Source organism: Oncorhynchus kisutch, linkage group LG16 (assembly GCF_002021735.2).
Source record: "Oncorhynchus kisutch isolate 150728-3 linkage group LG16, Okis_V2, whole genome shotgun sequence".
Taxonomy (NCBI): domain Eukaryota; kingdom Metazoa; phylum Chordata; class Actinopteri; order Salmoniformes; family Salmonidae; genus Oncorhynchus; species Oncorhynchus kisutch.
In genome coordinates, this window is record NC_034189.2 from 10,259,260 (window position 1) to 10,286,020 (window position 26,761).

At 44.8% G+C, this 26,761-nt stretch overlaps 2 protein-coding genes across 5 annotated transcripts; one reads left to right on the plus strand and one right to left on the minus strand.

Moving 5' to 3' along the window:
* Positions 1 to 793: 793 nt before the first annotated feature.
* Positions 794 to 4,181, minus strand: bmp15 (bone morphogenetic protein 15). The gene is made up of 2 exons (XM_020504661.2): positions 3,450 to 4,181; positions 794 to 3,030 (listed from the first exon to the last, which is right to left on the minus strand). Exons 1-2 carry the CDS (start codon positions 3,820 to 3,822, stop codon positions 2,072 to 2,074), a joined length of 1,332 nt encoding a protein of 443 aa, XP_020360250.1. The 5' UTR covers positions 3,823 to 4,181; the 3' UTR covers positions 794 to 2,071.
* Positions 4,182 to 6,596: 2,415 nt separating this feature from the next.
* On the plus strand, positions 6,597 to 14,165 carry LOC109906308 (ubinuclein-1). Of its 4 annotated transcripts, none has more exons than XM_031791772.1 (16): positions 6,600 to 6,998; positions 7,156 to 7,254; positions 8,135 to 8,233; positions 8,673 to 8,816; positions 9,007 to 9,092; positions 9,422 to 9,852; positions 9,991 to 10,277; positions 10,368 to 10,438; positions 10,563 to 10,689; positions 10,773 to 10,879; positions 11,019 to 11,150; positions 11,433 to 11,654; positions 11,732 to 11,785; positions 12,010 to 12,550; positions 12,917 to 13,196; positions 13,573 to 14,165. In XM_031791772.1, exons 1-16 carry the CDS (start codon positions 6,699 to 6,701, stop codon positions 13,623 to 13,625), a joined length of 3,033 nt encoding a protein of 1,010 aa, XP_031647632.1. In that variant the 5' UTR covers positions 6,600 to 6,698; the 3' UTR covers positions 13,626 to 14,165. The 4 variants fall into 4 exon arrangements, with proteins under 4 accessions (XP_031647631.1, XP_031647632.1, XP_031647630.1 ...); XM_020503955.2 differs by having other exon boundaries at positions 6,604 to 6,998; positions 11,505 to 11,654; XM_031791771.1 differs by having other exon boundaries at positions 6,597 to 6,998; positions 7,159 to 7,254; positions 9,991 to 10,438; positions 11,505 to 11,654.
* Positions 14,166 to 26,761: the final 12,596 nt, after the last annotated feature.

Consider the following 26,761-nt stretch of genomic DNA (forward strand, 5'->3'; position numbering starts at 1 on the left):
CATCAACCCTTAATATAATATTGTCCATTTTGTCCACTCTAGCATGCATCATGATGTGGAGAACCCTGAACTACATTAACAGGCCCATCAACCCTTAATATAATAGTCCATTTTGTCCACTCCAGCATGCATCATGATGTGGAGAACCCTGAACTACATTAACAGGCCCATCAACCCTTAATATCCATTTTGTCCACTCCAGCATGCATCATGATGTGGAGAACCGTGAACTACATTAACAGGCCCATCAACCCTTAATATCCATGTTGTCCACTCCAGCATGCATCATGATGTGGAGAACCCTGAACTACATTAACAGGCCCATCAACCCTTAATATCCATGTTGTCCACTCCAGCATGCATCATGATGTGGAGAACCCTGAACTACATTAACAGGCCCATCAACCCATAATATAATATTGTCCATTTTGTCCACTCCAGCATGCATCATGATGTGGAGAACCCTGAACTACATTAACAGGGTAACATGGTAAAATCATGAATATAAACAGTTGGTTTTCTCAGACACAGATTGAGTCTAGTTCTGGACTAAATATCATGTTAAAATGGATAGTCTCCAGTCAAAATGCTTCTTTGTCCAATAGGCTAAATTCTGTGTCCCCCAAAAAAAAGAGACAGAAAACGTTATTTTTTAAAGCCTTCTCACAAAACCAGAACACAAAACCAAATTTCAAAAAAAGTTAGTTTGAAAACATGCTAACTAGTGACTACCAAGTCAACATTAGGGGCACTATCATCCAACTGTAGTTCAGAAACAAAACCAATGTCAAATCAGATGTTTACAAAATATTCATTTTATTATTTATTTTTCATTCATTATAATAAAACGTCACAATAATTTCAGTGCGAGACTTTTAGCTAAACATTCATAAGACACACTCCTGAAAAATACTTAGACACATTGCACTTTCCCCGTTTAGTTTATTTTCCCCTGGGATACGCCATTGACAGTGATACTGCCCTAGTTCTTATCCTCCCTCCCGCCCTTATCCATTTGGGAAGGCCACACCCTCAGCCCAGAAATATTAGACAAATCTGTGGTTTTGTAAAGAAGCAGTAAACTCCAAGGTTACGTCCCAAATGGCACCCTATTCCTTATGTAATGCACGACTACCCTAAAAGTAGTGCACTACAGAGGGAATAGGGTGTCATTTGGGACACACATCAAGTCTAGCAAGACTCCATCGAGTCCTTAATAACTCAATATAAAGGCGCACTGAAAAAGGCCGGCGACCATTTTTTTATATTTTAAAATGCATTTTTTAAATTATTATTTAATTTTATGGGCAGACACCCAAACTGTTAGAGGGGCCCAACATGCCAACAACACAAAGTGTGTGGATCCAAATATGTACATATCTTACGAAGCTTAGTCTCTGGCCAATCACGTTGTGTTCCATCACTCACTTCCTGTGTCCAGATGTCAAGCATTGATAACAAGATTCTAAAAAGAAAAAGACCAGAAAAAACAAAAAAACAAACACCAAATTGGTTCAAGCAGAACGCCAGGATTGACCCTTCCTGTACACCCATCAACATATTCCTACAGCCCATTATTTCATCATCACATGACCATTGTCAGACTTCACTACCCACAGAGCTTTATGGTGGTGTGACCTGGGCTCTTAAGTTGTTCTCTCTGCCCTCCAGGAGGTTCACAGTGAAGTGAAGAGCCTTCAGTCTCACATGATTCATTTACTGGTCCACTGATTCTAATATAAACCTGTACACAGAGCCTGTTAAAGGCAACAAGCCATTTTGTTTTTGTGGAACCCCCGCCAAGCTACCCCACCCTCTACCACCGTCTTTTCCCTCCTCTCCTCCAAAAGGTTCAGTGTGACATGGGGCATCTGAAGCCAGCGGTGGGAGGGACAGCTTAGTGAAAGGGAGGGTAAGCTAAGCCCCAGTCTCTACCGAGCAATGAAGAGGGGGACCGGCCTCCCCCTGACTCCCTCCCCACCCAAATGTCTTTAACTAGCAGCAAGTGTGTGAGGGAGGGGGGGGGGTCCATGCTCCTAACGTCCTCCCACCCCCCCCCTCATTTCTCAAACTACCGACAGGTGCAGGACTCAGCTATCATGTCAGGGATCTCCTTATAATCCACTGTCTTGTTGTCATCCAGCAGCATCAGTACGCTGATGGGCTTGTACTTATACGGCACGCAGGACAGCGACGGCACCTCGTCCATCCCCTTCCCTTTAATCAGGTTCTGCATTATGGCATGGCTGGAGGGGTTGAGGCCGTAGTGGAGGATTCTGGGACAGTCTCCTTTACAGTAGCCAGGGTTGTACTGGTGTGGGGCGAGGTATTTGACCAGGCCTAACGCGGCAAAGGTGACCCGGTAGGAGTGGAGTTTGCACTGGTTCTTGGGCGAGGGTTTCTTGTGTTTTCGGTAGTTGGGTATGTCGGAGGCGATGCTACCTGGGGGATTAGGGCCATTGGAGCGACGGAGTCGGGGGGCGGAGAGGTGGTGAGGCTCTGGAGTCAGACGCCCCAAACTGGACCACCCAGTTCGGGTCGCTGCCCTCCACTCTCTGGTTTCTTCCTCTTCATTGAGGAAGAGGAGGAGAGCGGGGGTGTTGAGGTGATTTGCGGAGGTCGCCCTCCTTCCCCTCCTGTGTCCCCCTCGGATTCTCCACAGGCTTCCCAAGGCCTCGCTCCTCCAATGCCCAGGATCCAAGCACCAATACTGGGCCATGAGGGTCAGGCAACTGCCCTGCTTTGGCCTTCCCTGGGTCATCGTTACCACCTGTGCGGTGAGGTGCTCTGTGATGTCAGTTTCTGTCCACTGCTGATGCGGCTCCAGGGTGACTAGGCGCCCCAGACCTCCATGGGGGCTTGTCCAGCTATCATGCCCCAGAGAGGTGACTCTGGCCCTGCAACGGAGAGGGGAGGGGTGGGGCGTCCTGGATGTATTAGAGGGACGGAGGTGGACAAAAGAGGCTCTCACTAGCTGTTCCAGGGAGAGGGACTGGAGGTCGTACTCCACTGTGTAGGTGTAGCGCAGGACTGGAGGAGGGAGAGAGAACATGCAGAGAGAGGACAGGAGGGAGAAAAATGTGTATAGGGAGAGAGAGAGAGATGGAGAGGGTTGAGGGAGAGAAAGGATGTAAAGAACAGGGAGAGATGACAATGGTAGGAGTCAATATCTTCATCTCACCTTTGACCTGATACACTTCTAAATTGAAAAATGGTCAGGCTTCAACATAACAACAAACAGTTACAAAGACAAAAGGTAACCTAGACTATTCTACACCATAGCATATACCCAATACCCATCATAACCTATAGCCTTAATAACGGTTTATATTGTTATTATGAATGACAATGAATAGTTGTACAACAGGCCTAGCCTTACCACTACAATTTCATATAATCAGATAACAAGCGCTGAAGGTTTTGTCTATCTTACACACTGTGTGTCTCACCTGAAGACGATGTCAGAGACCACACCTGGGTGGTGTTGGGTCGCAACAGACGCGCTGTGTTCGACCCGAACATCCGATGCTGTTTAGGCCTCCCATCCGGGTCGGCCGCGCTCTTAAACAAACTTAACATATATTGCAAGTTCTGGTCGGCCTTCTGTGCTTCTGTTAGCAGCGTGTGAAGCGGCTCCTGCTGGCTTTTCTGACTAGTGCTATGGTGATTTCGGCGACATCTCCCACCGAGTTGTGATTGTAACGAAGCAGAGGGATCGGTAGGAATGTTGGCCATTTTCCCGTCCGCTCGGGTAAACGTAGAACACAAGAAAAATACAAAAAAGGACAGGATACATGTGTTGTTACGGTGGGTAGCCCTCATGTTCGACCTAGCACCGGTGAAAGCCCGAGTTACTGCCACCAGAAGGATGGAATCAAAAGGTGTGATTTCTTACCGAGGACAAGGTGAGACGCGCGCTCACCTGACAAACAACCGGCCATTTTCGCTCATCACTAGTTACCACAGCGCCATAAACCACGCCCATTTCTACAAATTATATTCTCAAAATATGTTTTTAAACCTAACTTTAACCACACTGCTAACCGTGTGCCTAACCTTAAATGAAATCATTGTTGTTTATATGCATTTTTACGATATGACTTTGTGGCAGTGGAAAACACCATAATCTGTTTGACCCCCAATTGACCCCTCTCGTGAGGTGTGGACGACAGGTGTGACGCAAAGGAACAATTGTCACGCCCTGATGAAAGCTGAAACGCGAAATAGGCCAAACTCATAGAGATAAGTTAGAGGACTCAACTTGGATAGAAACTATTTTAGCATGGACAGTGACATTAAAGACATGCTCCGGAACTTTGGGGCCTACTAAGTATTTTTTTTAAACTTCCTGCTTTGAGCTGGATGTGTTCATGTGTAACTCATACACACATAATCTATGCGCATAATTACTGTTTTACCTCAATTAGCCTCGAAATCTCTAGTTTGAAAGCGACTGTTTTTCTGGAGGCTGTGCTGTGCCATTTCCACTACATTTTCTTCCACATGGGCCAGCCCCTTAGCAATTTGAGTTCAACCAATGAGCTTCAGCTCCTCACTATATGAGTGACAGCTAGCAAGATGCACATGATGCACCAACAGCAGAGCGAGAGAGAGAGAGAGAGCAATGACGTGGTGCATATCTTCACATATGTGACGTAGTACGCAATTTCCGTGGACCACTTTTGGCTCGCGAGCTCTGCTTTCAGAACTACTGGCTAAAAAGTATCCAAAAGTACCGGAGAATCTCTTTAAGGGCTTCCACAATTTTAAAGTAATCAACTGGTTGGGGATTCCTCTGGGTTGGGAGCGATCAGCCAATCGGTGAATCCCAAACCACCCCCTCGCCCATACCAACTCACTCAGAGGGTCCTTAGTTGTCAAGGGGTGAGAGTGGCGAGGGGATCAATAAACCCATCAACTCCTGTACACTAAGTGACTTCAATTAATTCATGTTCCACTTTTAAATAGTAAAACTGGTATGAAATTCAAATGAACAAATACATGTTTTACACTTCAGAAACAGTTAAACATTTATTTTGGGAGGTATTTATCCTGTTATTTAATTTGGGAGGTATTTATCCTGTTATTTAATTTGGGAGGTATTTAACCTGTTATTTAATTTGGGAGGTATTTATCCTGTTATTTAATTTGGGAGGTATTTATCCTGTTATTTAATTTGGGAGGTATTTATCCTGTTATTTCACGTGGCGAGTCTCGAAATTAGACACAAACAAATCGCTCATCGCTCTGAAGCCTGCAGCCGCTATCTGAGGGTCTTATTAGCCCCTACACCCTCCAACTGTTGGTGTGATCTTAAACAACCAAAAACGGATAGAAAGCATGCCGAAAAGATATTGAACTATATATATTATTTTTTTTATAATACCATCTTCAAGAAATAACAAACAAATAAAAGCTAGACAGTCAGGGAGAATTGATGCCTGTTGATTTTGTTTGAGCAAAGGAACGCAGGATTAGCCATGTCAAAATGCATAGAATTGCAGGAAATTAGCTATAAAACGGCAAACTTTCCTTTCAGCTCCATGCCAAACTGTGTAGAATTGCTAGAAATAAGTTTCAAAACTGTACAGAAAAAAACCTCTACTCAATAAAAATATTTGCAGAATTGCAGACAATGTGCTTTACAACAGCAAAATTTTCTCTAAATCGCCAAAGATACCATTCTAGCTAATATACTATGTTATAGTTTACACTTCCTCTTCCAGGGGGCTGTGGAGAGGTCAAAATAAATGACACGGTCTACTAAATCTATTCATTTTAAAACGGTGATTACTTCTTCTACTTGCTATTATCATTCACATAATTCTAACATATAATGTATGTCCCTTGGTCGCCGGTATGCCTGGGGTGGGGTTTCCCTGGGCAACAAAAAAAAAGCGTTAGAAACCTTGGACTAGAGTGCAGAATTTAAAACATCAAACTCCAGCCTGGTAGGTGACACCGCCATAAAACCCCAACGAAGAAGAATTCCCCAACCCACAACCCAACCCCTCCCCGTTTTTTCAACTGGTCGTTCAGAACAGCACCGTTTCCGTTTAATTGAACGTTGCAGCAAAGACGTTCTATTATTTCACAGGAGGTTGGTGGAACCTTAATTGGGGAGGATGGGCTCGTGGTAATGGCTGGAGTGGAATAGGTTAAATTATTAGTAAACACATGGTTTCCATGTGTTTGATGCCATTCCATTTTACTCCGTTCCAGCCATTATTATGAGCCGTCCTCCCCTCAGCAGCCTCCACAGTAATTATATTGACGAGATACCTGATTGAACTCTCTAACAATGGAAATACATGTCCTCAATTATTGAAGGGACACACTCTTTTCAGAGCACTTTGATTAAAAAAAATAAGATTTTTGTAGCAGGTTAGGTAAGCATTTAGTCTCCTAACCTGCTACGAAAAAGTAACTTAGTTATCGAAGTGACGAGTGTTTCCCAAATGATTGACTGCAGGTGAGATCAGTTCAGACCATTCTAGCCAATGAGAAGGCAGATATCCTCTCGCTTCCCCTCTTCCTCTCTGGTTGCAATACGTTCTATCGTACTGAACGCAGCACAGGTGAAATTCAAACGAACACCTGCTGCTGCTGATTAGGGGCGGGGAGTGTCTGTTGAAGTTATTTGGACAGCTACTAATTCAGCGGGACGCGGATGTTCCGATAGTCTTTTGTTCGCTGCCATGGCCGAACCACGAAGGGTTCAACTGACTACTCTATCCAGTAATGTCCCCCTGCAGTCAGCGGTGGGGGTCATTAAACCAGCGTTACCCCCTAAAGAGGAGCTCACTATTACTCCAGTAGCTGCGTCGACCTCAACTTCCTGGGGAAGTCCAACCAAACAACCTGTAGCCACATCCAACTCGTCTTCTCAGGGTACTTCAACCAAACTGGTTAAGACCGAACGCTTTGTCCTGACGTTGTTTGAGCCAGACCAGCATAGGTGTCCTGAGTTCTACTACCCTGAACTTGTTTACAAAAAGGTGAGAAAGAAAGACGCTCCGTTCAGATAGAATTGGTGTGATTGATCAATAGATTTAGACTGATCGATTATGAATGTTAAATCAGCTAGGAAACTAGCTAAATGTATTATCCTAAATACGTTTCATTGACGCCACTAACAAAGGCACTGTTTTCCAGAAGAGCGTTTCAGACAAAGATCTACCAAACACAATTGAACAGGAGAACAGAGAGAAGGATGAACTTGGAGCGATCGCCAGGAGATTCGAGGATAAATATGTTAGTGGAGTTGAATATTAGTATTTGGTGCCAAGCCTAATATTATGGCCAGGCACCACAAGCTAAAATTACATTTTACATACAGAATTACTTTTTTTGGTCCATTGAGGAGTTTACACCCCCCCCCCCCCAAAAAAGTTGCTAAATACATATTTTCGTTAGCTTATCCTACAACTTTAATCAAAATGTCATGAATTGTTACCACTTAATTTCTAAGCTCACTACATTGAATCACACCATTTTAAAAGCCCTTCTCATCGAATGTTACAAACTGGTCTATATGTAGTAACTGACTGACGAGATGGTGATTGGGTGTAAATAGTTTTTTGGCAGTCTGAATTCAGTGTCCTTGTCTTTAACCTCTCTATGCACATGCCAACACATTTCTCAGCCTTTGAAGCATTCCGCAAATGTTGTGTTTATCATTTGACATATTCTCCAGACGTATACACATAGGGAATTGCTTTTATATGTTAAATGTTTTCAATTATTAAAGATTTAGGCTGATTTGATCCTGTGTACAATTTTTATTTGCCTGATAATTAAAAATGCACACATTTGCATATCACCTGAGCTGCGTACTTAAATACAATATTTCCGAAACATTAAATTGGTAAAAGTGTATTGTGATATGATAAAAAAAAAATGTATTTCTTTATTAGTGTGTGGTGCCTGGCCTTAAGACTGTTTAAATATTGTGTCCCAAATGCCACCCTATTCCCTATATAGTGCACTACTTTAGACCAGAACTTTAGGGATTAGGGTGCCATTTGGGATGCATTCAATGTCATTGTTTTAATGCCTTATTGTCTTGATGAACCCCCTGTCTTTTGTCTTTCTCTCTCGTACTCTTCTGCTCTCTTGTTCTCTCTCTGTCCAGGGATTTGGGAACAAACGTAAGAAGGATCGTATTCAGGATCTAGTGGATATAGGCTATGGTTATGACAACGAAGACTCTTTCATCGACAACTCCGAGGCAGTAGGTTCAGTTTACCATGTTTCTACTGGTTCGGTTTACCCTGGTTCGGTTTACCCTGGTTCGGTTTACCCTGGTTCGGTTTACCCTGGTTCGGTTTCTCCTGGTTTCTCCTGGTTCGGTTTAGTAATGTAGTATTATACTGTAATATCGCTCCCTCCTGTTCTCTCTGAACACTAAGCTGGTCTGATTATTAATGTAGTATAGTACTGTATTATACTCTAATATCTCCCCCTCCTGTCCTCTTTGCAGTATGATGAGTTGGTCCCAGCCTCTCTGAGCACTAAGCTGGTCTGATTAGTTTAGTAATGTAGTATAGTACTGTATTATACTGTAATATCGCCACCTCCTGACCTCTGCAGTATGATGAGTTGGTCCCAGCCTGTCTGATTAGTAATGTAGTATTATACTGTAATATCGCCCCCTCCTGTCCTCTCTGCAGTATGATGAGTTGGTCCCAGCCTCTCTGAGCACCAAGCTAGGAGGGTTCTATGTCAACTCTGGACCTCTCCAGTTCCGCCAGGCCTCTGATACGGAGACAGACGACGACTTCATGACCAAGAACCAACAACCCAAGCCCCCTAAAGTAATTAACTCTATGGCTGAGTCCCGTTCCAAATAGCGCCCTAATCCTTCTATGGTGTACTACTTTTGGCCGGAGTGGTCTCTGAATAGGATGCTATTTGGGATGCGGACAATATGTAGGATTATAACTGTATTTGTGTTTGTGAATAGAACATGTTCCAGTTCAGACATCATTCTTTGTTTTGTTCCAGAAACGCAGGAAGCAAGAGGGAGAAGTGAAGAGGAGGAAATACCCTGGACAGGTGGCGACTGCAAACCCCGCGGTGTCAAACACTGGGTGAGAGACGGACTGACTCCTGATCAGTTGATTGACAACTATGGATCATAGCTTGTCCATTTACGCTCCCTCTCTCTGTGCTCCCTCTCTCTCTCTGTGCGCCCCCTCTCTCTCTGTGCGCCCCCTCTCTCTCTGTGCGCCCCCTCTCTCTCTGTGCGCCCCCTCTCTCTCTGTGCGCCCCCTCTCTCTCTGTGCGCCCCCTCTCTCTCTGTGCGCCCCCTCTCTCTCTGTGCGCCCCCTCTCTCTCTGTGCGCCCCCTCTCTCTCTGTGCGCCCCCTCTCTCTCTGTGCGCCCCCTCTCTCTCTGTGCGCCCCCTCTCTCTTCCCCAGTGTTCTACCTGACAAGAACATGTTGGAGGAGAAACCAAAGAAGAAGAAAAGGAAGAAGCCTGCTGGTCCTCTGAGTGTCACAGACATGTTGAGAAAGTTCCAGAAACAGAAAGACAAAGAGAAACTAAAAAGAGAGAAAGAGCGAGAGCAACAGAAGTTTGGTCTGGAGAAGACTACACTACCCACAACCCCCTATGTTTCTGCAGACCCTGCTGGGGGCGGAGCCAACATGGCGGACCCTCTGCTCAGCTTGATCGGATCGACCAATGACAGGGCGTTTCTCCAGGCAGCCAGCACTGTGGACTTTGACCTCGATCTAGACACCCTATTGGACGCCTCCGCTGAGACGCTGGCCAATCAGGTAGTCGTTGCCATGACCTTAACCAATCAGGAGGTCAACGCCAAGAACTTGGCCTACGAGGAAGTGAACGGTTCGATACTCTACTATACTTTATTGTCCATTTTCATTGATATTTATTTTGTGTTGATAATGGTACATTTGAAGTCCAATAATTACAACATAATATATATATATATATATATATTACATTACATTACTGTTGTTCCAGGACTCTGTGGCAGTGCAGGTGGTGACCCCCCTACTTCCACCCTGGAGAGCCACACACAGACCCCCATCGACCCTGTCCCTCACCCCCAGGACCAGATTGACCTTGTCTCTGAATCCATCTCCAAGCCCCAGGCCCCAAAACCATCTACACAGCCAGTCTCTGACCCACAGGTCCAGCCCCCATCACAGCCAGTCTCTGGCCCACAGGTCCAGCCCCCGCCACAGCCCACTCCCCTGCCTGAAGGTCTGTCACCAGCCATTGAGAAGAGCGCTCAAGACCTGGCCCTGGTATGCTACCGGACACTGGGCTTTGCGTTATGCTGTGCCCTTATGTTGTTGAGCGCCACATTGATTGATGTATTGGTTGATCTTGTTCAGGCTGCTAAGGGGTTGGAGGGAGAGTCAAAGGTCAAGTTCTTCACACCAGAGGTCAACGCCATCCTACTGGAGTAAGTCACTTGGTTTGGTTTCATGTTTAAACTACTATCAAAAACATTTTCTTATACAAGTCCCATAACAATGTTCAGCCTTACGAGTAATGGATGTGTGTGTGTGTGTGTGTGTGGTCCTCAGCATTGAGCTGCAGTGCAGAGATGTGAGTGGCCAGGTGCGTTCTAAGGTGTACACACACCTTGCCTCATTCCTCCCCTGCAGCAGAGAGACACTACTGAAACGGGTCAAGAAACTACTGCTGACACAGGTAACACAGGATAGCTCGTCCTCTGTGTGTGTGTGTGTGTGTGTGTGTGTGTGCAGGCGCAAATGTTTGTCTGTGTGGTTTAGGAGGAGCCTCTCCAGAGGTTGAGGCAGGCAATCGACAAGGCGATGCCGGAACAGATCTCCCGTTACCACGACGACTGCCAGGCCCACGTCCAGGCCAGGGCCGCTAAGTAGGTCACCATGGCAACTATCGTCAACACACAGAACATAACTCATAGTCCACTTAATGTGCTACTTGGAGTGATCTAGCTAACCTGTGTGGCTGGCCGCCTCGCTGTTACCCGTGTGGCTGGTTCTGACCCGCTCCAGGATGGTGGAGGAGAGTAAAGAGCGAGAACAGAAGGAGAACACAGGATCAGAGGAGGAGGAGGAGGGGGAAGAGAGGAGTGGTAAACGAGTGGTGGGCCCCAGGAAGAAATTCAAATGGAACCAAGAGATCAGGTGTCTGTACTGTTCTAAATGTTTACTCATCATTCTATCAACACACATACGTATAAACCCCTATGGTGACTATCCTATCATTCTATCAACACACACACGTATAAACACCTATGGTGACTATCCTATCATTCTATCAACACACACACGTATAAACCCCTATGGTGACTATCCTGTCATTCTATCAACACACACAAGTATAAACCCCTATGGTGACTATCCTATCATTCTATCAACACACACACGTATAAACCCCTATGGTGACTATCCTATCTTGCCCGATAGGGAGTGCCTGTGCAGTGCGGTTCAACACGCATGTATAAACACCTATGGTGACTATCCTATCTTGCCCGATAGGGAGTGCCTGTGCAGTGCAGTTCGGGTGAGGATGGACAGATTCGAAGTGGAGAAAGGGAAAGGTGAGACGCAGGGACCGGAGGAGTTCCTGAAAGCATTCTTGGACACTGAGATCAAAGCCCTCTGGCCTAAAGGCTGGATGCAGCCCAGGTACACACACACACGCAACCTTCAAATATTCCAGTTGACTTGTTGACGTGTGTTTTACTAGTTTGTTGGTTCCTCAGAGTGCTGCTGAAGGAGAGTAGAAGGGTCCACTGCCCCACTGCACCTCTACAGCAGTAAGTATCATCCATACAACTACAACTAGGAATTATAATACCTTTTTTCTCCCTAGATCTCTATGGTAGCGTCCATCAAACTCTTTATTAGCTGAACCAGGGTGTTGCTGCTGGGCTGGAGCTAAAGCATGCTCCCTATAGCTCTGCATGACTCTCTCTGACTGCATCACACAGATTGTGTTTTTTGTTGTAAGGAGTGAAAGAAAACGTGTTCTCTCCCACAGAGTGAAGAGGAAGTCGGTGAAGAAACAGTCCTCTTTGGGCAGTGCTCCAACTCTTCCAGGCACCTCCAGTGGGCCTGGGGAGCCTCAGGTTTTCCTAGGAGTTCAACCCCAGAACGGTTCACCTCGTCTGGGCTCAGGCGTATCCACAACCCGCCAGAATCTAGATGACTCTCTGGAACAGGGTCGCATCCTCACACCCCCCTCTTTAGGGGTTGTGAAGGAGGAGCTACCTGAGCTGAGGGGGGAGGAGAGTTGCCGGTCTGATTTTGGTTTCCCCATCGCTGTGTTGACCCCCTACGATGATTTGAAGCCTTTGCCTGTCAGCATGTCAGCCAATGCCAACACACATGCTCAGTCAATGACCGCGAACACACCCCCTCAGGCGAACACTCCCTCCCAGTCTCCTCTGACTGTGCTCGCTAACCAGGCGCTGGCGCAAGTCCACATCCACAAAGACTACATTTCCCAGGGGCACCTAGCGTTGACGCAGGACCTTTCACTCCAGAACAACCACCCTCCACCACAGAAGAAGAAGAAACTGGTAACCACATTATTCAAAGTTGACAGACGGGTAGAATGCATTATAATGTGTTTGTGATTAGAGTTGCAAAATTTGGGGAACTTTCAATAAATTCCCTGGTTTCCCCGAAATCTGGTTCTAAGTTTCTATAATCAGGAGAGAATAAGCAGAAACTCCGGGAACCTCTAACCAGGATTTCTGGAAAACAAGGGAATTGATTGAAAGTTCCAAGAATGTTGCAACCCTAGTTGTGATGCATAAAGCCATTTGGTTTATTTGTTAGTTCAGGATTCTGAAAGTCATAGGCTTTGTCCCAAATGGCAGCTTTTTCCCTATGAAGTGTACTACAAAGTGAATCCGGTGCCATAGTTTGTTTATTGTTTGCAGGTTTCTGAGGGGTCTGCACGGAGCTTGCCCCCTCCGGGACACAAGCCCCCTCCGGGACACAAGCCCCCTCCGGGACACAAGCCCCCTCCGGGACACAAGCCCCCTCCGGGACACAAGCCCGCTCCTGGTCTTCCTGGAATCCCTCTACTCCATGCCCTGGGTTTCCCGCTCTCCGACTTCGGACCAGGAACCATGGGAACACTGACCCAGTCACAACATTCCAAAGACGCCCTGGTCACCGGCACCACTCCCGGAACGTTCCACCACGGACTCACGCACAGTAAGTGTGTGTGTGTGTGATGCATCTACGGTTGTATTTAGCATTCGAGGGGAGTGGCCTGAGACCTGTCAATATTCAAATGGACTTCACTTTACTAGAGGCACCGTTGACATAAATGGCAGCTCACGCACTCTCTTCACCCTTCCCTTAGCAAAAAAGATTGCAGTCAGGGGGACGGCAGTCAGGGGGACGGCAGTGTCTGAACTCGTTTCTCCCTGCGCCTCTCAGGAATGACTTTTTTTTAACCTTTAGTCATCTGTCCTCTTTTCTCCTCTACCTCAACACCAGGCAACTAACATGATACCTGATCATCCTAATCATGATAAATCACAGCAATAAATATATTGATTACCTGATCAGATGTATTGCTTTTTAGATGGCAGCCAGCTGGTGGGAGAGGGACCCAACGCTCAGAGAAAACTACAGTGATCCAATCCTCCGACAGTGAACATCTAGAATGGACACGTGCAGTAAAAATGGGGGGGGGGGGGGAACCTGTGAAAAAAAATGTATGAGAACTGGATGTAAAGGCCTATTGAGCCTTGAATAATGATCTTGGAATGGATACCTATAAGACATAGGAACTTCTGAGCCCCTGCTGAACAGATTAGATGGAACGCTCCTCGTCAGGAACTTCTGAGCCCCTGCTGAACAGATTAGATGGAACGCTCCTCGTCAGGAACTTCTGAGCCCCTGCTGAACAGATTAGATGGAACGCTCCTCGTCAGGAACTTCTGAGCCCCTGCTGAACAGATTAGATGGAACGCTCCTCGTCAGCAATGGGATGGGGTGAAACGTTTTAAATGGGTCACAGAGCTGCATGTATATCACTGGATAGCACAGTGGTGTTATGAGGAACTTACTGAATGTGTTCTTGGCCATATTCAAGTTTTATTGATAGTTTGGTCATTCAAATCATGTAACCACGTTGGTAGCACGTTGTAATAAAGCATTTAAAATGAAATATGACTACGCTTATTCATTCATTTTAATCAATGCTCCCACATTTTAAATGTTAGCTTGTATTTGCATAAATTACTTTTTAAAAGTATGTAATAATCATTTGTAAGATGTTTATAGGTCCTTATAAACCATTTAGGCCTAGGCTACTGCTAATCATTAAAGTAGTTTTGTATGGGCTCACAAAATGAGTGCTATTTATACCTCATAAATATTTTTATTTATTGACCTGGGCCCGGTTTCCCAAAAGCGTCGTAATACATTTAAGTTCATAACTGTGCACTCTCCTCAAACAATAGCATGGTATTCTTTCACTGTAATAGCTACTGGTAATTGGGACAGTGCAGTTAGATTAACAAGTTACGCTTTCTGCCAATCTCAGATGTCTATGTCCTGGGAAATGTTCTTGTGACCTATAACCTCATGCTAATCACATTAGCCTACGTTAGCTCAACCGTCCTGCGGTGGACCCACAGATCCTGTAGAGGTTAATTAACCTCAAGGATCTGCCCCTTTTTCTTCCATTTTCACCTAAAATGACATACGGAAATCAAACTACCTGAAGCAAGGATGTGCATATTCTTGATACTATTTGAAAGGAAACACTGAAGTTTGTGGAAATGTGAAATGCATGTTGGAGAATATAAAACCGATCTGGTGAAAGATCATACAAATATATATATTTTTTTGTAACATCTTTGAAATGCAAGAGGCCATAATGTATTATTCCAGCCCAGACGTAATTTAGATTTTGTACACTAGATGGCAGGAGTGTAGGTGCGAAGTTTCACAGATCGAATGAACCATTGCATTGCTGTTCAACATTTTGTATCAAGACTGCCCAAATGTGCCTAATTGGTTAATTAAGGCTACGTAAATTGTTAGAACTGTCATGGGTGTATCCTTAAATCTGACCTATTTCCCAAAACTAGTTGACGTTGGCTTGCAACCACTGGTTAACGACTGCCTCAGAACACCGGGAGAAAGACTTTGTAAATCAGATGTATTTTTTTGCTCTTTCACACCACTATGCACAGATCTCAAGATGTTTGTCTTACTGTGACGGATAAGTTCAGAACGGATGTACCTGTAACCAGGTTTCAATCAAAAGATAAAGGTTTCAAACCTTTTTACGTGAGTAAAGTACAAGTCTGTCGGATAGAGGATTTCATGACCGGCCTGAATGGAAACTGAACAGTTTCAGTTCAAATACGCTGGCCATGGTGGGATCTGTCGGTAAAATGAATTATGCAAGAAAAGTGGTGGAAACTTTCATGCACAAATCATATTGATATAATCGCCATATCGATCTAAACTGTGTGGTCCTCACTAGGACTTGTCAGGAAACCATGCAGTTCATTAGGCTACAGATGAAATAAATGATGAAAGTGCATGGTGATGAGTTTGATGCTCTTTTCCAATAAATATCCAGGATCTTATTGTGGAGGCATTACTGATCATCTTGGCTGCCGTTTTGACAAAGATAAATGATTCCACTTTTGTCCATAATCTAAAGTAGGCTTATACGTGATCCCTAGCCTGAGCACACGTGGCAATACTGGAGTGGGCGTACTCTCATTACTGATCATCTTGGCTGCCGTTTTGACAAAGATAAATGATTCCACTTTTGTCCATCATCTAAAGTAGGCTTATACGTGATCCCTAGCCTGAGCACACGTGGCAATACTGGAGTGGGCGTACTCTACTGATCATCTTGGCTGCCGTTTTGACAAAGATAAATGATTCCACTTTTGTCCATCATCTAAAGTAGGCTTATACGTGATCCCTAGCCTGAGCACACGTGGCAATACTGGAGTGGGTGTACTCTCATTACTGATCATCTTGGCTGCCGTTTTGACAAAGATAAATGATTCCACTTTTGTCCATCATCTAAAGTAGGCTTATACGTGAACCCTAGCCTGAGCACACGTGGCAATACTGGAGTGGGCGTACTCTCATTACTGATCATCTTGGCTGCCGTTTTGACAAAGATAAATGATTCCACTTTTGTCCATCATCTAAAGTAGGCTTATACGTGATCCCTAGCCTGAGGACACGTGGCAATACTGGAGTGGGCGTACTCTCATTACTGATCATCTTGGCTGCCGTTTTGACAAAGATAAATGATTCCACTTTTGTCCATCATCTAAAGTAGGCTTATACGTGATCCCTAGCCTGAGCACATGTGGCAATACTGGAGTGGGCGTACTCTCATTACTGATCATCTTGGCTGCCGTTTTGACAAAGATAAATGATTCCACTTTTGTCCATCATCTAAAGTAGGCTTATACGTGATCCCTAGCCTGAGCACACGTGGCAATACTGGAGTGGGCGTACTCTACTGATCATCTTGGCTGCCGTTTTGACAAAGATAAATGATTCCACTTTAGTCCATCATCTAATGTAGGCTTATACATGATCCCTAGCCTGAGGACACGTGGCAATACTGGAGTGGGCGTACTCTCATTACTGATCATCTTGGCTGCCGTTTTGACAAAGATAAATGATTCCACTTTTGTCCATCATCTAAAGTAGGCTTATACGTGATCCCTAGCCTGAGCACACGTGGCAATACTGGAGTGGGCGTACTCTACTGATCATCTTGGCTGCCGTTTTGACAAAGATAAATGATTCCACTTTTGTCCATCATCTAAAGTAGGCTTATACATGATCCCTAGCCTGAGCACACGTGGCAATACTGGAGTGGGCGTACTCTCATTACTGATCATCTTGGCTGCCGTTTTGACAAAGATAAATGATTCCACTTTTGTCCATCATCTAAAGTAGGCTTATACGTGATCCCTAGCCTGAGCACACGTGGCAATACTGGAGTGGGCGTACTCTCATTACTGATCATCTTGGCTGCCGTTTTGACAAAGATAAATGATTCCACTTTTGTCCATCATCTAAAGTAGGCTTATACGTGATCCCTAGCCTGAGGACACGTGGCAATACTGGAGTGGGCGTACTCTCATTACTCATCATCTTGGCTGCCGTTTTGACAAAGATAAATGATTCCACTTTTGTCCATCATCTAAAGTAGGCTTATACGTGATCCCTAGCCTGAGCACACGTGGCAATACTGGAGTGGGCGTACTCTACTGATCATCTTGGCTGCCGTTTTGACAAAGATAAATGATTCCACTTTTGTCCATCATCTAAAGTAGGCTTATACATGATCCCTAGCCTGAGGACACGTGGCAATACTGGAGTGGGCGTACTCTCATTACTGATCATCTTGGCTGCCGTTTTGACAAAGATAAATGATTCCACTTTTGTCCATCATCTAAAGTAGGCTTATACGTGATCCCTAGCCTGAGCACACGTGGCAATACTGGAGTGGGCGTACTCTACTGATCATCTTGGCTGCCGTTTTGACAAAGATAAATGATTCCACTTTTGTCCATCATCTAAAGTAGGCTTATACATGATCCCTAGCCTGAGCACACGTGGCAATACTGGAGTGGGCGTACTCTCATTACTGATCATCTTGGCTGCCGTTTTGACAAAGATAAATGATTCCACTTTTGTCCATCATCTAAAGTAGGCTTATACGTGATCCCTAGCCTGAGCACACGTGGCAATACTGGAGTGGGCGTACTCTCATTACTGATCATCTTGGCTGCCGTTTTGACAAAGATAAATGATTCCACTTTTGTCCATCATCTAAAGTAGGCTTATACGTGATCCCTAGCCTGAGGACACGTGGCAATACTGGAGTGGGCGTACTCTCATTACTCATCATCTTGGCTGCCGTTTTGACAAAGATAAATGATTCCACTTTTGTCCATCATCTAAAGTAGGCTTATACGTGATCCCTAGCCTGAGCACACGTGGCAATACTGGAGTGGGCGTACTCTACTGATCATCTTGGCTGCCGTTTTGACAAAGATAAATGATTCCACTTTTGTCCATCATCTAAAGTAGGCTTATACATGATCCCTAGCCTGAGGACACGTGGCAATACTGGAGTGGGCGTACTCTCATTACTGATCATCTTGGCTGCCGTTTTGACAAAGATAAATGATTCCACTTTTGTCCATCATCTAAAGTAGGCTTATACGTGATCCCTAGCCTGAGCACACGTGGCAATACTGGAGTGGGCGTACTCTCATTACTGATCATCTTGGTTGCCGTTTTGACAAAGATAAATGATTCCACTTTTGTCCATCATCTAAAGTAGGCTTATACGTGATCCCTAGCCTGAGGACACGTGGCAATACTGGAGTGGGCGTACTCTCATTACTCATCATCTTGGCTGCCGTTTTGACAAAGATAAATGATTCCACTTTTGTCCATCATCTAAAGTAGGCTTATACGTGATCCCTAGCCTGAGCACATGTGGCAATACTGGAGTGGGCGTACTCTCATTACTGATCATCTTGGCTGCCATTTTGACAAAGATAAATGATTCCACTTTTGTCCATAATCTAAAGTAGGCTTATACGTGATCCCTAGCCTGAGCACACGTGGCAATACTGGAGTGGGCGTACTCTCATTACTGATCATCTTGGCTGCCGTTTTGACAAAGATAAATGATTCCACTTTTGTCCATCATCTAAAGTAGGCTTATACGTGATCCCTAGCCTGAGCACACGTGGCAATACTGGAGTGGGCGTACTCTACTGATCATCTTGGCTGCCGTTTTGACAAAGATAAATGATTCCACTTTTGTCCATCATCTAAAGTAGGCTTATACGTGATCCCTAGCCTGAGCACACGTGGCAATACTGGAGTGGGCGTACTCTCATTACTGATCATCTTGGCTGCCGTTTTGACAAAGATAAATGATTCCACTTTTGTCCATCATCTAAAGTAGACTTATACGTGATCCCTAGCCTGAGCACACGTGGCAATACTGGAGTGGGCGTACTCTCATTACTGATCATCTTGGCTGCCGTTTTGACAAAGATAAATTATTCCACTTTTGTCCATCATCTAAAGTAGGCTTATACGTGATCCCTAGCCTGAGGACACGTGGCAATACTGGAGTGGGCGTACTCTCATTACTGATCATCTTGGCTGCCGTTTTGACAAAGATAAATGATTCCACTTTTGTCCATCATCTAAAGTAGGCTTATACGTGATCCCTAGCCTGAGCACATGTGGCAATACTGGAGTGGGCGTACTCTCATTACTGATCATCTTGGCTGCCGTTTTGACAAAGATAAATGATTCCACTTTTGTCCATCATCTAAAGTAGGCTTATACGTGATCCCTAGCCTGAGCACACGTGGCAATACTGGAGTGGGCGTACTCTCATTACTGATCATCTTGGCTGCCGTTTTGACAAAGATAAATGATTCCACTTTTGTCTATCATCTAAAGTAGGCTTATACGTGATCCCTAGCCTGAGCACACGTGGCAATACTGGAGTGGGCGTACTCTCATTACTGATCATCTTGGCTGCCGTTTTGACAAAGATAAATGATTCCACTTTTGTCCATCATCTAAAGTAGGCTTATACGTGATCCCTAGCCTGAGCACACGTGGCAATACTGGAGTGGGCGTACTCTCATTACTGATCATCTTGGCTGCCGTTTTGACAAAGATAAATGATTCCACTTTTGTCCATCATCTAAAGTAGGCTTATACGTGATCCCTAGCCTGAGGACACGTGGCAATACTGGAGTGGGCGTACTCTACTGATCATCTTGGCTGCCGTTTTGACAAAGATAAATGATTCCACTTTTGTCCATCATCTAAAGTAGGCTTATACATGATCCCTAGCCTGAGCACACGTGGCAATACTGGAGTGGGCGTACTCTCATTACTGATCATCTTGGCTGCCGTTTTGACAAAGATAAATGATTCCACTTTTGTCCATCATCTAAAGTAGGCTTATACGTGATCCCTAGCCTGAGCACACGTGGCAATACTGGAGTGGGCGTACTCTCATTACTGATCATCTTGGCTGCCGTTTTGACAAAGATAAATGATTCCACTTTTGTCCATCATCTAAAGTAGGCTTATACGTGATCCCTAGCCTGAGGACACGTGGCAATACTGGAGTGGGCGTACTCTCATTACTCATCATCTTGGCTGCCGTTTTGACAAAGATAAATGATTCCACTTTTGTCCATCATCTAAAGTAGGCTTATACGTGATCCCTAGCCTGAGCACATGTGGCAATACTGGAGTGGGCGTACTCTCATTACTGATCATCTTGGCTGCCGTTTTGACAAAGATAAATGATTCCACTTTTGTCCATCATCTAAAGTAGGCTTATACGTGATCCCTAGCCTGAGCACACGTGGCAATACTGGAGTGGGCGTACTCTCATTACTGATCATCGTGGCTGCCGTTTTGACAAAGATAAATGATTCCACTTTTGTCCATCATCTAAAGTAGGCTTATACGTGATCCCTAGCCTGAGGACACGTGGCAATACTGGAGTGGGCGTACTCTCATTACTCATCATCTTGGCTGCCGTTTTGACAAAGATAAATGATTCCACTTTTGTCCATCATCTAAAGTAGGCTTATACGTGATCCCTAGCCTGAGCACATGTGGCAATACTGGAGTGGGCGTACTCTCATTACTGATCATCTTGGCTGCCGTTTTGACAAAGATAAATGATTCCACTTTTGTCCATCATCTAAAGTAGGCTTATACGTGATCCCTAGCCTGAGCACACGTGGCAATACTGGAGTGGGCGTACTCTCATTACTGATCATCTTGGCTGCCGTTTTGACAAAGATAAATGGTCCACTTTTGTCCATCATCTAAAGTAGGCTTATACGTGATCCCTAGCCTGAGGACACGTGGCAATACTGGAGTGGGCGTACTCTCATTACTCATAATCTTGGCTGCCGTTTTGACAAAGATAAATTATTCCACTTTTGTCCATCATCTAAAGTAGGCTTATACGTGATCCCTAGCCTGAGCACATGTGGCAATACTGGAGTGGGCGTACTCTCATTACTGATCATCTTGGCTGCCGTTTTGACAAAGATAAATGATTCCACTTTTGTCCATCATCTAAAGTAGGCTTATACGTGATCCCTAGCCTGAGCACACGTGGCAATACTGGAGTGGGCGTACTCTCATTACTGATCATATTGGCTGCCGTTTTGACAAAGATAAATGATTCCACTTTTGTCCATCATCTAAAGTAGGCTTATACGTGATCCCTAGCCTGAGCACACGTGGCAATACTGGAGTGGGCGTACTCTCATTACTGATCATCTTGGCTGCCGTTTTGACAAAGATAAATGATTCCACTTTTGTCCATCATCTAAAGTAGGCTTATACGTGATCCCTAGCCTGAGCACACGTGGCAATACTGGAGTGGGCGTACTCTCATTACTGATCATCTTGGCTGCCGTTTTGACAAAGATAAATGATTCCACTTTTGTCCATCATCTAAAGTAGGCTTATACGTGATCCCTAGCCTGAGCACACGTGGCAATACTGGAGTGGGCGTACTCTCATTACTGATCATCTTGGCTGCCGTTTTGACAAAGATAAATGATTCCACTTTTGTCCATCATCTAAAGTAGGCTTATACGTGATCCCTAGCCTGAGGACACGTGGCAATACTGGAGTGGGCGTACTCTACTGATCATCTTGGCTGCCGTTTTGACAAAGATAAATGATTCCACTTTTGTCCATCATCTAAAGTAGGCTTATACATGATCCCTAGCCTGAGCACACGTGGCAATACTGGAGTGGGCGTACTCTCATTACTGATCATCTTGGCTGCCGTTTTGACAAAGATAAATGATTCCACTTTTGTCCATCATCTAAAGTAGGCTTATACGTGATCCCTAGCCTGAGCACACGTGGCAATACTGGAGTGGGCGTACTCTCATTACTGATCATCTTGGCTGCCGTTTTGACAAAGATAAATGATTCCACTTTTGTCCATCATCTAAAGTAGGCTAATACGTGATCCCTAGCCTGAGGACACGTGGCAATACTGGAGTGGGCGTACTCTCATTACTCATCATCTTGGCTGCCGTTTTGACAAAGATAAATGATTCCACTTTTGTCCATCATCTAAAGTAGGCTTATACGTGATCCCTAGCCTGAGCACATGTGGCAATACTGGAGTGGGCCTACTCTCATTACTGATCATCTTGGCTGCCGTTTTGACAAAGATAAATGATTCCACTTTTGTCCATCATCTAAAGTAGGCTTATACGTGATCCCTAGCCTGAGCACACGTGGCAATACTGGAGTGGGCGTACTCTCATTACTGATCATCTTGGCTGCCGTTTTGACAAAGATAAATGATTCCACTTTTGTCCATCATCTAAAGTAGGCTTATACGTGATCCCTAGCCTGAGCACATGTGGCAATACTGGAGTGGGCGTACTCTCATTACTGATCATCTTGGCTGCCGTTTTGACAAAGATAAATGATTCCACTTTTGTCCATCATCTAAAGTAGGCTTATACGTGATCCCTAGCCTGAGCACACGTGGCAATACTGGAGTGGGCGTACTCTCATTACTGATCATCTTGGCTGCCGTTTTGACAAAGATAAATGATTCCACTTTTGTCCATCATCTAAAGTAGGCTTATACGTGATCCCTAGCCTGAGGACACGTGGCAATACTGGAGTGGGTGTACTCTCATTACTCATCATCTTGGCTGCCGTTTTGACAAAGATAAATGATTCCACTTTTGTCCATCATCTAAAGTAGGCTTATACGTGATCCCTAGCCTGAGCACATGTGGCAATACTGGAGTGGGCGTACTCTCATTACTGATCATCTTGGCTGCCGTTTTGACAAAGATAAATGATTCCACTTTTGTCCATCATCTAAAGTAGGCTTATACGTGATCCCTAGCCTGAGCACACGTGGCAATACTGGAGTGGGCGTACTCTCATTACTGATCATCTTGGCTGCCGTTTTGACAAAGATAAATGATTCCACTTTTGTCCATCATCTAAAGTAGGCTTATACGTGATCCCTAGCCTGAGGACACGTGGCAATACTGGAGTGGGCGTACTCTCATTACTCATCATCTTGGCTGCCGTTTTGACAAAGATAAATGATTCCACTTTTGTCCATCATCTAAAGTAGGCTTATACGTGATCCCTAGCCTGAGCACACGTGGCAATACTGGAGTGGGCGTACTCTCATTACTGATCATCTTGGCTGCCGTTTTGACAAAGATAAATGATTCCACTTTTGTCCATCATCTAAAGTAGGCTTATACGTGATCCCTAGCCTGAGCACATGTGGCAATACTGGAGTGGGCGTACTCTCATTACTGATCATCTTGGCTGCTGTTTTGACAAAGATAAATGATTCCACTTTTGTCCATCATCTAAAGTAGGCTTATACGTGATCCCTAGCCTGAGCACACGTGGCAATACTGGAGTGGGCGTACTCTCATTACTGATCATCTTGGCTGCTGTTTTGACAAAGATAAATGATTCCACTTTTGTCCATCATCTAAAGTAGGCTTATACGTGATCCCTAGCCTGAGCACACGTGGCAATACTGGAGTGGGCGTACTCTCATTACTGATCATCTTGGCTGCCGTTTTGACAAAGATAAATGATTCCACTTTTGTCCATCATCTAAAGTAGGCTTATACGTGATCCCTAGCCTGAGGACACGTGGCAATACTGGAGTGGGCGTACTCTCATTACTCATCATCTTGGCTGCCGTTTTGACAAAGATAAATGATTCCACTTTTGTCCATCATCTAAAGTAGGCTTATACGTGATCCCTAGCCTGAGCACACGTGGCAATACTGGAGTGGGCGTACTCTCATTACTGATCATCTTGGCTGCCGTTTTGACAAAGATAAATGATTCCACTTTTGTCCATCATCTAAAGTAGGCTTATACGTGATCCCTAGCCTGAGCACACGTGGCAATACTGGAGTGGGCGTACTCTCATTACTGATCATCTTGGCTGCCGTTTTGACAAAGATAAATGATTCCACTTTTGTCCATCATCTAAAGTAGGCTTATACGTGATCCCTAGCCTGAGCACATGTGGCAATACTGGAGTGGGCGTACTCTCATTACTGATCATCTTGGCTGCCGTTTTGACAAAGATAAATGATTCCACTTTTGTCCATCATCTAAAGTAGGCTTATACGTGATCCCTAGCCTGAGCACACGTGGCAATACTGGAGTGGGCGTACTCTCATTACTGATCATCTTGGCTGCTGTTTTGACAAAGATAAATGATTCCACTTTTGTCCATCATCTAAAGTAGGCTTATACGTGATCCCTAGCCTGAGCACATGTGGCAATACTGGAGTGGGCGTACTCTCATTACTGATCATCTTGGCTGCCGTTTTGACAAAGATAAATGATTCCACTTTTGTCCATCATCTAAAGTAGGCTTATACGTGATCCCTAGCCTGAGCACACGTGGCAATACTGGAGTGGGCGTACTCTCATTACTGATCATCTTGGCTGCCGTTTTGACAAAGATAAATGATTCCACTTTTGTCCATCATCTAAAGTAGGCTTATACGTGATCCCTAGCCTGAGCACACGTGGCAATACTGGAGTGGGCGTACTCTCATTACTGATCATCTTGGCTGCCGTTTTGACAAAGATAAATGATTCCACTTTTGTCCATCATCTAAAGTAGGCTTATACGTGATCCCTAGCCTTAGCACACGTGGCTATACTGGAGTGGGCGTACTCTCATTACTGATCATCTTGGCTGCCGTTTTGACAAAGATAAATGATTCCACTTTTGTCCATCATCTAAAGTAGGCTTATACGTGATCCCTAGCCTGAGCACACGTGGCAATACTGGAGTGGGCATACTCTCATTACTGATCATCTTGGCTGCCGTTTTGACAAAGATAAATGATTCCACTTTTGTCCATCATCTAAAGTAGGCTTATACGTGATCCCTAGCCTGAGCACACGTGGCAATACTGGAGTGGGCGTACTCTCATTACTGATCATCTTGGCTGCCGTTTTGACAAAGATAAATGATTCCACTTTTGTCCATCATCTAAAGTAGGCTTATACGTGATCCCTAGCCTGAGCACACGTGGCAATACTGGAGTGGGCGTACTCTCATTACTGATCATCTTGGCTGCCGTTTTGACAAAGATAAATGATTCCACTTTTGTCCATCATCTAAAGTAGGCTTATACGTGATCCCTAGCCTGAGCACATGTGGCAATACTGGAGTGGGCGTACTCTCATTACTGATCATCTTGGCTGCCGTTTTGACAAAGATAAATGATTCCACTTTTGTCCATCATCTAAAGTAGGCTTATACGTGATCCCTAGCCTGAGCACACGTGGCAATACTGGAGTGGGCGTACTCTCATTACTGATCATCTTGGCTGCCGTATTGACAAAGATAAATGATTCCACTTTTGTCCATCATCTAAAGTAGGCTTATACGTGATCCCTAGCCTGAGGACACGTGGCAATACTGGAGTGGGTGTACTCTCATTACTGATCATCTTGGCTGCCGTTTTGACAAAGATAAATGATTCCACTTTTGTCCATCATCTAAAGTAGGCTTATACGTGATCCCTAGCCTGAGCACACGTGGCAATACTGGAGTGGGCGTACTCTCATTACTGATCATCTTGGCTGCCGTTTTGACAAAGATAAATGATTCCACTTTTGTCCATCATCTAAAGTAGGCTTATACGTGATCCCTAGCCTGAGCACACGTGGCAATACTGGAGTGGGCGTACTCTCATTACTGCATCATCTTGGCTGCCGTTTTGACAAAGATAAATGATTCCACTTTTGTCCATCATCTAAAGTAGGCTTATACGTGATCCCTAGCCTGAGCACACGTGGCAATACTGGAGTGGGCGTACTCTCATTACTGATCATCTTGGCTGCCGTTTTGACAAAGATAAATGATTCCACTTTTGTCCATCATCTAAAGTAGGCTTATACGTGATCCCTAGCCTGAGCACACGTGGCAATACTGGAGTGGGCGTACTCTCATTACTGATCATCTTGGCTGCCGTTTTGACAAAGATAAATGATTCCACTTTTGTCCATCATCTAAAGTAGGCTTATACGTGATCCCTAGCCTGAGCACATGTGGCAATACTGGAGTGGGCGTACTCTCATTACTGATCATCTTGGCTGCCGTTTTGACAAAGATAAATGATTCCACTTTTGTCCATCATCTAAAGTAGGCTTATACGTGATCCCTAGCCTGAGCACACGTGGCAATACTGGAGTGGGCGTACTCTCATTACTGATCATCTTGGCTGCCGTTTTGACAAAGATAAATGATTCCACTTTTGTCCATCATCTAAAGTAGGCTTATACGTGATCCCTAGCCTGAGCACACGTGGCAATACTGGAGTGGGCGTACTCTCATTACTGATCATCTTGGCTGCCGTTTTGACAAAGATAAATGATTCCACTTTTGTCCATCATCTAAAGTAGGCTTATACGTGATCCCTAGCCTGAGCACATGTGGCAATACTGGAGTGGGCGTACTCTCATTACTGATCATCTTGGCTGCCGTTTTGACAAAGATAAATGATTCCACTTTTGTCCATCATCTAAAGTAGGCTTATACGTGATCCCTAGCCTGAGCACACGTGGCAATACTGGAGTGGGCGTACTCTCATTACTGATCATCTTGGATGCCTGTTTTGACAAAGATAAATGATTCCACTTTTGTC

What these genes read in the sequence shown, in the direction of transcription:
- bmp15 (XM_020504661.2), bottom strand. Translation starts at nt 3,822, where the DNA reads ATGAGGGCTACCCACCGTAACAACACATGTATCCTGTCCTTTTTTGTA. An exon ending in GTCTCTGACATCGTCTTCAG is followed by an intron (nt 3,031 to 3,449) that starts GTGAGACACACA and finishes TCCCTCCTCCAG; the next exon opens with TCCTGCGCTACACCTACACA.
- LOC109906308 (XM_031791770.1), top strand. Translation starts at nt 6,699, where the DNA reads ATGGCCGAACCACGAAGGGTTCAACTGACTACTCTATCCAGTAATGTC. An exon ending in CCCGCGGTGTCAAACACTGG is followed by an intron (nt 9,093 to 9,421) that starts GTGAGAGACGGA and finishes TCTCTTCCCCAG; the next exon opens with TGTTCTACCTGACAAGAACA. An exon ending in CCACCACGGACTCACGCACA is followed by an intron (nt 13,197 to 13,572) that starts GTAAGTGTGTGT and finishes ATTGCTTTTTAG; the next exon opens with ATGGCAGCCAGCTGGTGGGA.